The sequence below is a fragment of the Oncorhynchus masou genome, chromosome 6 (assembly GCF_036934945.1).
Source record: "Oncorhynchus masou masou isolate Uvic2021 chromosome 6, UVic_Omas_1.1, whole genome shotgun sequence".
Taxonomy (NCBI): domain Eukaryota; kingdom Metazoa; phylum Chordata; class Actinopteri; order Salmoniformes; family Salmonidae; genus Oncorhynchus; species Oncorhynchus masou.
This window is the reverse complement of record NC_088217.1, coordinates 3830720-3846036: the sequence shown is the minus strand read 5'-3', so window position 1 is coordinate 3846036 and position 15317 is coordinate 3830720. Positions and strand designations below refer to the sequence as shown.

General features: G+C 45.9%; 1 protein-coding gene across 3 annotated transcripts in view; it reads right to left on the bottom strand.

Annotated features, from left to right (window-relative positions):
• The window catches only part of pxk (PX domain containing serine/threonine kinase), a 45149-nt gene that overhangs the window by 3140 nt on the left and 26692 nt on the right, over positions 1 to 15317 (bottom strand). The window contains exons 10-17 of one of the 3 annotated variants that reach the window (XM_064967403.1): positions 14871 to 15032; positions 13033 to 13150; positions 9011 to 9089; positions 8706 to 8832; positions 8411 to 8497; positions 7080 to 7143; positions 5453 to 5512; positions 1145 to 1172 (exon numbers count right to left, since the gene is read on the bottom strand). In XM_064967403.1, the coding sequence (XP_064823475.1) occupies positions 1156 to 1172; positions 5453 to 5512; positions 7080 to 7143; positions 8411 to 8497; positions 8706 to 8832; positions 9011 to 9089; positions 13033 to 13150; positions 14871 to 15032 (714 nt within the window). In that variant the 3' untranslated portion in view covers positions 1145 to 1155. Of the gene's footprint in view, positions 1 to 626; positions 5196 to 5452; positions 5513 to 7079; positions 7144 to 8410; positions 8498 to 8705; positions 8833 to 9010; positions 9090 to 13032; positions 13151 to 14870; positions 15033 to 15317 lie in introns of those variants that run through there. The other 2 variants (XM_064967402.1, XM_064967401.1) reach the window with 2 other exon arrangements.

Below are 15317 nucleotides of genomic sequence, written 5' to 3'. Positions count from 1 at the left end.
ACCCCGCCCCATTTCCAAAACGGACGACACCCGGCGCCATTTCCAAAACGGACGACACCCGGCGCCATTTCCAAAACGGACGACACCCGGCGCCATTTCCAAAACGGACGACACCCGCGCCATTTCCAAAACGGACGACACCCCATTTCCCCGACACCCCGCCCCATTTCCAAAACGGACGACACCCCGCCCCATTTCCAAAACGGACGACACCCCGCCCCATTTCCAAAACGGACGACACCCCGCCCCATTTCCAAAACGGACGACACCCCGCCCCATTTCCAAAACGGACGACACCCCGCCCCATTTCCAAAACGGACGACACCCCGCCCCATTTCCAAAACGGACGACACCCCGCCCCATTTCCAAAACGGACGACACCCGCCCCATTTCCAAAACGGACGACACCCCGCCCCATTTCCAAACGGGACGCCCCATTTCCAAAACGGACGACACCCCGCCCCATTTCCAAAACGGACGACACCCCGCCCCATTTCCAAAACGGACGACACCCCCCCATTTCCAAAACGGACGACACCCCGCCCCATTTCCAAAACGGACGACACCCGCCCCATTTCCAAAACGGACGACACCCCGCCCCATTTCCAAAACGGACGACACCCCGCCCCATTTCCAAAACGGACGACACCCGGCCCCATTTCCAAAACGGACGACACCCGGCCCCATTTCCAAAACGGACGACACCCGGCGCCATTTCCAAAACGGACGACACCCGGCGCCATTTCCAAACGGACGACACCCGCCGCCATTTCCAAACGGACGACACCCGGCGCCATTTCCATACCTACCACCATCTCACCATTATAAAACTGATATAAATGGCGTTGGATTTTGTAATTTACTCTGTTAAGATCAGAATCTAGAATAGGTTCTAGATTCTATAGTATAAAGCTCTAAAATATTTCCATAATTAAGATATGTGGATCCTGCAAAAACAATGTGTTTCTCCATTTAGTATGAGTTTCATCTGGTTTGCTCTGAGCAGTGTCATTACATACTTCTACTATGGAGACAAGCCTAACTACAGTGGTACAGAGTACTGTAGTTTAGTGTACTTGCTGTGATTCAGGGTCGACTACAGCTTTAAAAAACACATATAGGAATCATTATTGAATTACTTTACCCCACACATGTTCAACATGGTGCATGCTCTACTTGGCAGACAGACAGCAAAAAGGGGAGGAAAAGAGAGGCAGATTAATCACCGTTATTGGTCAACAGTACCTTGAGGAGTACAATCAACACGACTGTTAATCAAAACTAAAATGTTCATTATTTACAGTATGGTGTGATTACTGATTAGCTGAGTGGAAAATGAATGGAAAAGTATATATAAACAAGAAAGGAAAAAAACATTGAAGTATGACCAGAATAACTACTCAGATGGTCCATCTAGTAATCATATGATGATTTGAGGACATAAAATACAAATTCAAGTAACCAGTCAGGTTCACCAGTTAAAAACTAAAATAGTCTCACTAGTCTAATATACAGTATGATTGTTGAAAAAAATATATACACCAATATGCATGCATACAAATACAATCTTCCTTATAAATCACAGGCAATAACATGATCATACTTTTTGATAGAACTCAAGACTGCATGAAATCATATATATATATATATATTTTAAAGTCTCAAAACGGCCAGCCTCTATCTAAACCTCTGTACCAGTGCTTAATCTAAGCTAATACTATGGACTATCTATTATAATGCCTCTGTTTTACCACAAGGGGGAGCCCCACCATACGGAAAACAGTGCAAAGACATGGTAACAAACACAACATAGACCTCATGCACATCACTGTGGAGGAACTATTACTTAAATCAGTATCAATGGGCAGGGTGCTGACTGATTTCAAAACTGCCAGAGTTCTAGTCTATGAACCTGAGGGTCTGGTATCTACCATAGAGTTATAGTCTATGAAGCTGAGGGTCTGGTATCTACCATAGAGTTATAGCCTAAACCTGAGGGTTTGGTATCTACCATAGAGTTATAGCCTAAACCTGAGGGTTTGGTATCTACCATAGAGTTATAGTCTATGAAGCTGAGGGTCTGGTATCTACCATAGAGTTATAGTCTATGAACCTGAGGGTCTGGTATCTACCATAGAGTTATAGTCTATGAACCTGAGGGTCTGGTATCTACCATAGAGTTATAGTCTATGAACCTGAGGGTCTGGTATCTACCATAGAGTTATAGTCTGTGTGAACCTGAGGGTCTGGTATCTACCATAGAGTTATAGTCTATGAACCTGAGGGTCTGGTATCTACCATATAGTTAGTCTGTGTGAACCTGAGGGTCTGGTATCTACCATAGAGTTATAGACTGAACCTGAGGGTCTGGTATCTACCATAGAGTTATAGACTGAACCTGAGGGTCTGGTATCTACCATATAGTTATAGTCTATGAACCTGAGGGTCTGGTATCTACCATAGAGTTATAGTCTAAGAACCCGAGGGTCTGGTATCTACCATAGAGTTATAGACTGAACCTGAGGGTCTGGTATCTACCATAGAGTTATAGACTGAACCTGAGGGTCTGGTATCTACCATAGAGTTATAGCCTAAACCTGAGGGTCTGGTATCTACCATAGAGTTATAGACTGAACCTGAGGGTCTGGTATCTACCATAGAGTTATAGCCTAAACCTGAGGGTCTGGTATCTACCATAGAGTTAGTCTGTGTGAACCTGAGGGTCTGGTATCTACCATAGAGTTATAGCCTAAACCTGAGGGTCTGGTATCTACCATAGAGTTATAGTCTATGAACCTGAGGGTCTGGTATCTACCATAGAGTTATAGTCTAAGAACCCGAGGGTCTGGTATTTACCATAGAGTTATAGTCTATGAACCTAAGGGTCTGGTATCTACCATAGAGTTATAGTCTGTGTGAACCTGAGGGTCTGGTATCTACCATAGAGTTAGTCTGTGTGAACCTGAGGGTCTGGTATCTACCATAGAGTTATAGTCTATGAACCTGAGGGTCTGGTATCTACCATAGAGTTATAGTCTGTGTGAACCCGAGGGTCTGGTATCTACCATAGAGTTATAGTCTGTGTGAACCCGAGGGTCTGGTATCTACCATAGAGTTATAGTCTGTGTGAACCCGAGGGTCTGGTATCTACCATAGAGTTATAGTCTGTGTGAACCCGAGGGTCTGGTATCTACCATAGAGTTATAGTCTGTGAACCCGAGGGTCTGGTATCTACCATAGAGTTATAGTCTATGAACCTGAGGGTCTGGTATCTACCATAGAGTTATAGACTGAACCTGAGGGTCTGGTATCTACCATAGAGTTATAGTCTATGAACCTGAGGGTCTGGTATCTACCATAGAGTTATAGTCTGTGAACCCGAGGGTCTGGTATCTACCATAGAGTTATAGTCTATGAACCTGAGGGTCTGGTATCTACCATAGAGTTATAGTCTATGAACCTGAGGGTCTGGTATCTACCATAGAGTTATAGTCTATGAACCTGAGGGTCTGGTATCTACCATAGAGTTATAGCCTAAACCTGAGGGTCTGGTATCTACCATAGAGTTATAGTCTATGAACCTGAGGGTCTGGTATCTACCATAGAAGTTATAAATTACACGATGGATGGTGTATCAATACACCCAGTCACTAAAGATACAGGCATGCTTCCTAACTCAGTTGCCGGAGATGAAGGAAACCACTCAGGGATTTCACCATGAGGCCAATGGTGACTTTGAAACAGTTAGAGTTTATTGGCTGTGACAGGAGAAAACTGAGGATGGATCAACAACATTGTAGTTACGCCACAATACTAATATAAATGACGGAGGGAATAGAAGAACGCCTGTACAGAATAAAAATATTCCAGAACCTGCTTCCTGTTTGCAACAAGAAACTAAAGTAAAAACAGCAAAATATTTGGCAAAGAAATGTTCTTTATGTCCTGAATACAAATCATTATGTTTGGGGCAAATCCCCAAAAAACACATCACTGAATACCACTTCATATTTTCAAGCATGGCTGCATCATGTTATGGGTATGCTGGTCATCGTTAAGAACTGGGGAGTTTATTTAAATAAAAATAAAAGGAATGGAGCAAAGCACAGACAAAATCCTAAAGGACAAGTTGGTTCAGTCTGCTTTCCACCAGATACTGGGAGATGAATTCACCTTTCAGCAGGACAATAACCTAAAACACAAGGACTAATCTACACTGGAGTCGCTTCACCGAGAACACAGTGAATGTTCCTGAGAGGCTTAGTTACAGTTTTGACTGAAATTGGCTTGAAAACCTGAAAATTGCTATTTTTTTCCCCCAAAACCTTATTTTACCAGGTAAATTGACTGAGAACACATTCTCATTTACAGCAACAACCTAGGGAATAGTTACAGGGGGGTGGGAGGGGGGATGAATAAGCCAATTGGAAGCTGTCTAGCAATGACTAACAACCAATTTGACAGAGCTTGAAGAATAAAAAAAATGCTAATCTTGTACATTCCAACTGTGCAAAGCTCTGAGACTTGCCCAGAACGACTCACAGCTGTCATGGCTGCCAAAGGGGATTCTAACGTGAATTGACTTCAGAGGTTGAATACTCATCTAAATGGTTCTGAAATCACCATCCCCCATCTAAATCAAGATATTAGTGTTTCATTTTAATTAAATATATTTTTTTAATATACAAAAGTTGTAATTCTTCTTCTACTTTGACGGAGTACTTTGTGTAGATGGATTAATTGTCATTTTTGTCAACCATTTGAATCCCACAACAACAACAAAATAAGGAAAATGTTAAAGGGGTGTGAATACTTTGTAAAGGCACTGTATGATTCACTGTATGATTCACTATATGATTCACTATGATTCACTGTATGATTCACGTTGGAATGATTTATGAATGGCAAACGGATTTATAGTAGATCGACTTTAGTCAGTAAATTCAACACCTTTTTATAAAACTACTCAACACTTGCCGTTTTAGTTGTCAATTAAAACCCAGTAAATAGCCTACAATAAGCTTCTAGAAACGCATCGGACAGATTTGGTGAGAGTGAAACCTCTCGCGTTTGGCTTTTCCTCTCTGCTGCTTTTCCCTGGCATGGCTTTGTGGCTGACAGGCGCTTGTCCTATCAACCGCTAGAAGACGTTCGTTCTAGTTGGAGCAGGCTCGACGGACAAGTAAACAGAAAACCTTTAAATGAAAAGAAGCCTAGTTAATACGAAGTGGAAAACGTATCCGACTGAAAATGAGTGCGTAACAGGTCGATTAGCCGCTAGTGGAAAACACTGTTTAATATAACAGGCTGATTAGCCTCCAGACGGCGCTAGTGGAAAACACTGTTTAATATAACAGGCTGATTAGCCGCTAGTGGAAAACACTGTTTAATATAACAGGCTGATTAATGCAACTTTTAGTAACATCTTCATGGTAATATAGTTGGTACCTACCTGTAGTGTGAGGAGGGGTGGGGGAGGAGGGAGAGGTCGGTGGGGAGCTGGCTCCTGAACCTAAAGACAGGAAGATAGACATCTAATCAGTCAGTCAGCCAGTCAGCAAGTGAGACGGTCAGTCAGTCCACCAGTCAGTCAGCAAGTGAGACGGTCAGTCAGTCCACCAGTCAGTCAGCCAGTCAGCAAGTGAGACGGTCAGTCAGTCCACCAGTCAGTCAGTCAGTCAGCAAGTGAGACGGTCAGTCAGTCCACCAGTCAGTCAGTCAGTCAGTCAGTTAGCCAGTCAGTCCACCAGTCAGTCAGTCAGTCAGTCAGTTAGCCAGTCAGTCAGTCAGTCAGTCAGTCAGTTAGCCAGTCAGTCAGTCAGTCAGTCAGTTAGCCAGTCAGTCAGTCAGTCAGTCAGTTAGCCAGTCAGTCAGTCAGTCAGCCAGTCAGTCAGTTAGCCAGTCAGTCAGTTAGCCAGTCAGTCAGTCAGTCAGTCAGCCAGTCAGCCAGTCAGCCAGTCAGCCAGCCAGTCAATCAGGCAGCATTGCAGTGTAAACAGTGTTGCCATGTCAGCGTTGCCATGTCAGCGTTGCCATGTCAGCGTTGCCATGTCAGCGTTGCCAGGGTAAACAAAGCTGTTGTGTCATCCATGTGTATGGACATTTCCTAATGCCAGTATTAAAATCCTAAACTATAGTACTATATAACTATCTAAGTCAGCGGTCTCTCAAACCCTGTTCCTGGAGAGCTTCCCTCCTGTAGGTTTTAACTCCAACCCTAATCTAGAACACCTGATTCTAATAATTAACTGGTTGATAAACTGAATCAAGTTAGTTACAACTGGGGTTGGAGTTCAAACCTACAGTAGGGTATCTCTCCAGGAACAGGGTTGGAGTTAACCTATAGGAGGGTAGCTCTCCAGGAACAGGGTTGGAGTTAACCTATAGGAGGGTAGCTCTCCAGGAACAGGGTTGGAGTTAACCTATAGGAGGGTAGCTCTCCAGGAACAGGGTTGGAGTTAACCTATAGGAGGGTAGCTCTCCAGGAACAGGGTTGGAGTTAACCTATAGGAGGGTAGCTCTCCAGGAACAGGGTTGGAGTTAACCTATAGGAGGGTAGCTCTTCAGGAACAGGGTTGGAGTTAACCTATAGGAGGGTAGCTCTCCAGGAACAGGGTTGGAGTTAACCTATAGGAGGGTAGCTCTCCAGGAACAGGGTTGGAGTTAACCTATAGGAGGGTAGCTCTCCAGGAACAGGGTTGGAGTTAACCTATAGGAGGGTAGCTCTCCAGGAACAGGGTTGGAGTTAACCTATAGGAGGGTAGCTCTCCAGGAACAGGGTTGGAGTTAACCTATAGGAGGGTAGCTCTCCGGGAACAGGGTTGGAGTTAACCTATAGGAGGGTAGCTCTCCAGGAACAGGGTTGGAGTTAACCTATAGGAGGGTAGCTCTCCAGGAACAGGGTTGGAGAGCCGAGCTTTACTATGTTATTACCTTGCAGCCTCCACTAGAGCATGCTTTAGCCACATTGAAAAACACAGTTCACGTTTTAGTCTTATAATAAAGAGTTAATACATTTGTTTGAGCACTCGGCAGGAGTATATTAATGGTCTATTTAAACAATAGTGCTGATGACATACCAGAGTTGTTGTTGTACTTCACAGAGAGATCCTCCTCGTTCTCATAGGCCGACTGTCTGGACTTCTACAAACAAACAAACATTTCTATCAATGACAATTCTGCTACAAATTGATAATGAATCGTGTGTGTGTGTGCTAGGGATCTGCTTCTTTCCCTTTTAAGATGATTCAATACGCAGCTAGATACATGGACTGGTACCATACAGGAACGATACATACAGTTGAAACCGGAAGTTAATAATGGAGACTAGACATCTACCCCCCCACTACCACTATCAGATTAGAGCCATAATGGAGACATCTACCACCCCACTACAACTATCTACCACCATCAGATTAGAGCCATAATGGAGACAAGACATACACCACTATCAGATTAGAGCCATAATGGAGACAGTGGTATATGTACAATCAGATTATTGCCATAAAGGAGACTAGACATCTACCTCCCAACTATCAGATTAGAGCCATAAGGGGGACATTACCACTATCAGATTAGAGCCATAAGGGGGACAGTACCACTATCAGATTAGAGCCATAACAGAGACTAGACATCTACCACACCACTATCAGATTAGAGCCATAAGGGAGACATCTACTACCCCACTATCACTCTCAGATTAGAGCCATACCGGAGACTAGACATCTACACCCCCCCCTCCCCCACTACCACTATCAGATTAGAGCCATAAGGGAGACATCTTGGGGGAAAAAGCACCCAATTGTCATTCTTGGGGAAAAAAAGCACCCACTTGTCATTCTTGGGGAAAAAAAGCACCCACTTGTCATTCTTGGGGAAAAGCAAAGATACCTTCATAGAAAATGACTCAAAGTATTTGGTTTTAAATGTACTTAAGTATCAAAAGTAAAAGTATAAATAATTTTAAATTCCTTAAATTAGGCCAAGGATTTTCTTGATCTTTCATGGATTCCTACGGGGTACTCTCCAACACTTTCAAATTAATAACAGTTCAATTAAATAATTACTAAATAAATTTAAAAACATTTGTGTTTAGTGATTCTACCAGATCAGAGGCAGCAGGGATGACCAGGGATGTTCTCTTGATAAGTGTGTGAATTAAACCATCATGCCTGTGATGGTGTGCCCGAGTCTGTGATGGTGTGCCCGTGTCTGTGATGGTGTGCCCGTGTCTGTGATGGTGTGCCCGTGTCTGTGATGGTGTGCCCGTGTCTGTGATGGTGTGCCCGTGTCTGTGATGGTGTGCCCGAGTCTGTGATGGTGTGCCCGTGTCTGTGATGGTGTGCCCGTGTCTGTGATGGTGTGCCCGTGTCTGTGATGGTGTGCCCGAGTCTGTGATGGTGTTCTCTACCTTTCTAGCCAGTATCTTCCTCCTCCTCTTCTCCTCCTCTGAGCCGTGGTGGGACTGAGCTCTGGTCAGCCTCCTGTGCTGCTGGTTCTGAGGAGATGATCAAACACCAATCAATCCATCAATTGTTTGTTCCATCCCAGCCATCCATCCCAGCCATCCATCCCAGCCATCCATCCCAGCCATCCATCCCAGCCATCCATCCCAGCCATCCATCCCAGCCATTCATCCCAGCTTTAGGAAACTATCCATCTTGTCTGGCTCAAGAAAGCTGGCCGTAAGGAGTAAATATACCAACCGTTTTCTGCTCTTCTTGGAGTCGCTTTTCCATGCACTCTTTGGCGGTTTTCAAGGCGTCTCTTAATTTGGTGGGGATCTTGAACTGGAGTTTCTCTGAGTGAAACAGCAGCACATCGCTGAACAGCCTACCAGGACAGAGAGTGGGACAAAGAGAGAGAGAGAGAGAGAGACACACTTCATTATTGACCGTTTTCAAAGATAACGCACAAGTGCTGCACGTTACCAATAAAGTGCCGACTTCTTCAGTGCTCGGCTATGGTGCGATCTTCTCACGGATGGGTTGTTGAAATGTACTCTACTCACGGTGTCTGCAGCAGTTGTGCAACAGTGGGCATCCCAGTCTTACAGGCATCTGTGGACAGGATGGATTGCAGCACAGACACTACGGAGAGAGGAGAGACGAGAGGACACAACGTCAGGAGAGACGAGAGGACACAACGTCAGGAGAGACGAGAGGACACAACGTCAGGAGAGACGAGGACAACATCAGGAGAGACGAGGACAACATCAGGAGAGACGAGGAAAGGGAAACGCTGTATAAAAGCCCCATACATTTGATTTTAGAATCCTCTAAATGTAATTAGATCTACAAGGACATTTTATTGATCTGCCAGTATTTTCATTTAGAGATTCTGGTAAACTCTGATGTTTCCTTTTATATGTCCTATCAATTATTATTCACCATGGCAACCACGTGTTATTCCCCATGGCAACCACTTGTTATTCCCATGGCAACCACTTATTCACCATGGCAACAAGACATTTGTATGGAAAAAGGGGTAACTTTCTTCACCAGTTCTCTTACCATTTCATACAAAGCCTACCAGATGATGTAACTGTAATGTTAATTCTGTGTGTGTTATTTTTCTCTTATTGTAAATTGAGTATAGAGATTGTTGACATTACTGACATTAATGTACTATGGTTTATTGGATTCACATTGTAGTCATTTTAAATGTATTTTATTCTGTTGCCCCTCTGTACACAGACCACGTGTATACTCTGTTTCGTCATTAAATTAAATCAAAATTTGATTAAACTCCTAGACTGAGCTTCTGTGTCTGTCACTCTTTGACCAGAGTGCAGTCTGGTATCCGTTTACTCCAAGTGACCTATCCGCACAGAGTACCAGACTCCTCTTTAATGGTCTTTTCAAACCAGAATGATGGACACCAGATCTCCCAAGGGACCCAGGCCCAGAGGAGATGACCGTCCACAACGGCTGGAGCAAAAACATAGGCAACCTTACCAATGCTCTAAGAACCACTCAAAGTGCTTACAGAGGTGAGGGTATTCTAACTGGCGAGCCCTCCGCCACAGGTCAGCTTCAGGCAAGCCACGCCCCTGACGAAGACAACCATGGTGATATGACGACACTGCTAACAACCCAGCAGACGTCATCACGAGGGGGAGGGGAAACTCTGGCTGAGCTAACACAAGTGAAGCCACTGGACTCTGGAACCTCTTCCTGCAACAGTCACTTGACACCTGGTGCTCAGTACAGCAAGAGAAGAGGCACACCTCTGAATGTCGCAAAATGTACTTTCTGAGGACAGGTCAACTTTACTCCTGATCCTGTAAAAGTAGACTGGAGTACATCTCATCACAGTTGGAAAGGAGCTCTCTGAGTCCATGTACCAAACTATGATTTCAACTGTTGGTGATCACAAGCCCTCAAGGCACGACGTGGAGACTTTCCTGCTTATAAAGGACAGCGGGAGAGTTTCGCAGAGGAGATCAAGGCCCTCGAAGACGACAAGCCAGTAGAGGAGCAGCTGTCTCTGTTCATCGTCTCCTGAATACGGCCAAAGCCCTCGGCCTTATTTGGGTTGGCAACCGGCTTCGTCAAGCTGAATCCCTGCCTCTTGACGTTCTCCATCCTGTCGTTTTGGACTCACATCCAGGACTAGAAAGAGTGTTTGCCGAGATTTGTCGGACCCTCTGGATAAGACTTGGCCGGGAGGCCATTCAACGACATCAACGCACCTGTCCCGAGTGCAGGAAATGGCGAGCAAATCCTGTTGTCCCGGAGACGGCAGACCTCCCTCCATCCTGCCTCTAGTTTTACAAGCAGTTTTTCCTTGTCCCCCATGGGGACATTTTGTTGCAGTGTCATGTACACATTTAAAATGGCGTTTAAATACAAAACAAAAAATTTGATAATACAAATTTTCATAAAAAGTTACATACCAATAAAACATTTAAAAAAATAAAATTAAAATAATAAATACTAGCCTGCTGGCCTTAGTCAATAAAAAAACAGCCTGAGCTATTTAGGAGGGATATCACACCTGGCACAAATTATTGTCTGGTTCTGTTTTTCCCTGCTGAAGGATGCCCTATACCGGCGCCCAGAGGGGAGTATTTCAAAGTCAGGGTACAGGGGTTGGCTTGGGTCAAAAATGATTTTGTGAGCCGTGGAGTGCCGTGACCTTAAAGATCTCTTCCAGGCCTGTCTGTTTGACTCCAAGTACCTTGGGGAGGGCCCTGACCTTAAATATCTCATCCAGGCCTGTCTGTTTGACTCCAAGTACCTTGGGGAGGGCCCTGACCTTAAAGATCTCATACAGGCCTGTCTGTTTGACTCCAAGTACCTTGCTGTGATAATCCTTCATATTTCTCTGGCTTTCTTAGACAGTGTCATTGCCAAACCAACAAACAATACAAAAAGTTGAAATACTCAATGAAAGATTTGTAAAAACAGAGTCAGTACAGTACAGTCTACATTAAAAGATCCCAACTTTTTGAGAAAGTAGTCTGTTGGCTCTGGTTTGTAGATCAGGTCTGTACATTTACTCCACTGAAGCTTATTGTCCAAGACGACACCCAGGTATTTGTATTCCTCTACAATCTCAATATTCTGACAGATGTTAGATGTTGCAGAGGTAGGTGTTGTACACTTCCTGAAGTCTATGCACACCTCTTTGGTCTTGTTGGTATTGAGAACCAAGTGAAGATAGGAAGACGTACAGAGAAGAGATAGGAAGTCATCTTTAAGTGTCTCACCACTTGCTGCACCCACCTCAATCTTCTGACCAGAATGGACGCAAAAACCTTTGATGGCTCCCCGCTGCTTCATTGCCCGACGAGGAAAACCCTTTGAGATCCTGTCGGACAATGGGACTAACTTACGATGGGCGGACAGAGAGCTGCAAGAGTCCTTTGTGGCCCTCGGATCTACACTCCAGGAACAGCTGGCTGAACAGAAGATTACCCAAACACACCACATTTGGGAGGCGCCTGGGAGAGGGAAATAATATATATATCCCATTTAGCAGACGCTTTTGTCCAAAGCGACTTACAAGTCGGCTGGGGCCACTACTTTTTGCATATGGGTGGCCCCAGTGGGAACCGAACCCACGACGCTTGGCGTTGCAAGCGCCATGCTCTACCGACTGAGCCACACAGGAAATAAGGTCTGTGAAGAATGCTCTTCATGTAGCAATCGGAGACAAAATCACAACATGAAGATGTCCTTCTGACGATCCTCATGGAGGTGAAAGGTGTTCTGAACTCCAAGCACCGTGGCTGTGTTTCAGCAGATGTAGCAGATCCTCATCCAGTTACACCTAATCTGCTCTTGATGGGGCTGCGTGGTGCTTCTTGGACGATGCCATTGGTCAGATCCTGGTGGACCACTTATTCATGCGGAACTATTTGTCAAGTCTTCAGCAGAGGCAGAAGTGACTCAAGGACACTCCAGACTTGAAGGGTGGACAAGTGGCCATGATAGTGGCAGCTACCACGAGTTTCATGGCCTATCGGACAGATAGTGAAGACAGTATCAGGTGCAGATGGAAGAATCCGGACTGCGGAGGTCAGACGGAGAGTGAAGATGATACCAGGTGCAGATGGAAGAATCCGGACTGCGGAGGTCAGACGGAGAGTGAAGATGATACCAGGTGCAGATGGAAGAATCCGGACAAGCCAGGAGAGAGGACAGGGAAACGCCAGGAGAGAGGATAGGGAAACGCCAGGAGAGAGGACAGGGAAACGCCAGGGTCATGTTCATTAGGAGGAAAATGCAAGAACTTACACAGGCAGCACCAGTCAAAAGACTGCGTAGTGGAAACAGATCAGAATTGGGCTAGTAGTGTAGGTACCTTAGTAACGACCCACTGAGGTGTTAGATACTGGTGTGGGACCTACCCACTGAGGTGTAAGTCACAGCAGGGTACTGGTGTGGGACCTACCCACTGAGGTGTAAGTCACAGCAGGGTACTGGTGTGGGACCTACCCACTGAGGTGTAAGTCACAGCAGGGTACTGGTGTGGGACCTACCCACTGAGGTGTAAGTCACAGCAGGGTACTGGTGTGGGACCTACCCACTGAGGTGTAAGTCACAGCAGGGTACTGGTCGACAGGCACAGCATCAGGTGGTCTTCCGTACGTCATTTCATACAGTAAGTGTCCAAACGAGTATACGTCTATACTCTCTGTTGTCTGAAAGGGTGAACAGAAACAAGACATCAGGGTTAGACATCAGGGTGAACAGAAACAAGACATCAGGGTTAGACATCAGGGTTAACAGAAACAAGACATCAGGGTTAGACATCAGGGTGAACAGAAACTAGACATCAGGGTTAGACATCGTCTGAAAGGGTTAGACATCAGGGTTAACAGAAACTAGACATCAGGGTTAACAGAAACTAGACATCAGGGTTAGACATCAGGGTTAACAGAAACTAGACATCAGGGTTAGACATCAGGGTTAACAGAAACTAGACATCAGGGTTAACAGAAACTAGACATCAGGGTTAACAGAAACTAGACATCAGGGTTAACAGAAACTAGACATCAGGGTTAACAGAAACTAGACATCAGGGTTAACAGAAACTAGACATCAGGGTTAGACATCAGGGTTAACAGAAACTAGACATCAGGGTTAGACATCAGGGTTAACAGAAACTAGACATCAGGGTTAGACATCAGGGTTAACAGAAACTAGACATCAGGGTTAGACATCAGGGTTAACAGAAACTAGACATCAGGGTTAGACATTGTCTGCACCCCAAAGTCCTAGCGGCTTTGCTCAAAAGTAGTGCACTATGTAGGGAGCAGGGTGCTAGTTGGGCAGGGAGTAGGGTGCTAGTTGGACAGGGTGCTAGTTGGACAGGGTGCTAGTTGGACAGGGTGCTAGTTGGACAGGGTGCTAGTTGGGCAGGGTGCTAGTTGGGCAGGGTGCTAGTTGGGCAGGGTGCTAGTTGGGCAGGGTGCTAGTTGGGCAGGGTGCTAGTTGGGCAGGGTGCTAGTTGGGCAGGGTGCTAGTTGGGCAGGGTGCTAGTTGGGCAGGGTGCTAGTTGGGCAGGGTGCTAGTTGGGCAGGGTGCTAGTTGGGCAGGGTGCTAGTTGGGCAGGGTGCTAGTTGGACAGGGTGCTAGTTGGGAATCAGGATTGACATTTACAGAGAAAAATCCATTTAAAAAACACTCGTCACCACAGAACACTTATAAACCATCCCCTTCAGGCTGGCTTCCCGGACCTTGATGAGACCGAAACACACTTTCACCTGAGATTCCTTCATTGAGAATTATTTTTAAAATTAGGAGCAGGTTTCATCTAGGTCAGTAAAACTGGTCCTTTAAGTAGGGCTCTGAGTTTTCCCTGGTGACGCTATCTATAAGGTTGGTGTTGTCCGACACTGCATTACATTCCCATGTGATCTGTATTAATGACACTACTACAACTATCGAAAACTGACATTGTAGTCTTTCAGCAGACGGTCTCACCCAGAGCCACTTACAGTAGTGACTGAATACATTAAAAAACATTCCCATTACTTTTTCATATTGGTCCTCCGTGGGAATCGAACCCACAACCCTGGTGTGGCAAACACCATACTGTACCCACCGACACACATCCCGCTGTACCAACTGTACTAGGGGAGGCCCGGCAGGCCGTACTAGGGGAGGCCGTACCAGGGGAGGCCCGGGAGGCCGTACAAGGGGAGGCCGTACCAGGGGAGGCCCGGGAGGCCGTACCAGGGGAGGCCGTACCAGGGCAGGCCCGGGAGGCCGTACCAGGGGAGGCCGTACCAGGGCAGGCCCGGGAGGCCGTACCAGGGCAGGCCCAGGAGGCCGTACCAGGGCAGGCCCAGGAGGCCGTACCAGGGCAGGCCCAGGAGGCCGTACCAGGGCAGGCCCAGGAGGCTGTCCAGTACTTACGTTGATTTTCCTGAACTGTGTGATGTAGGGCCGGTAGTACGAGGGCAGGCCCAGGAGGCCGTTCTCTATGTCCAGTACTTTACACGTGTTGTCTTCTATCACTATGTTCGAGGCATGGAGGTGACCGTACGGAAAACCTTTGTCATGGAGGAACCTCAGAACCTGACGGGAAAGAAACAAGACAAGAGTTTAGGATGGTTTCACTCTGAACAGTGACATGTAGCAAAACCAAGTGACTGGACTGCCATTGAATTAAATGGGAATTGAGGACTGTGGCTTTAACAGTAACATGTAGTGTGACAAATGGCATTCAATAGCTGCAGGGGGGTGGGGGATAATTTGGAGTCTGATCCAGAGGGTGATGCCCCTGATCCTAGGGGTGAGGAACATGGCCTTGAGCTGTGTGATGTGTGTGATGTCCCAGGCGTGGTTGAGGAGATGAAAGAC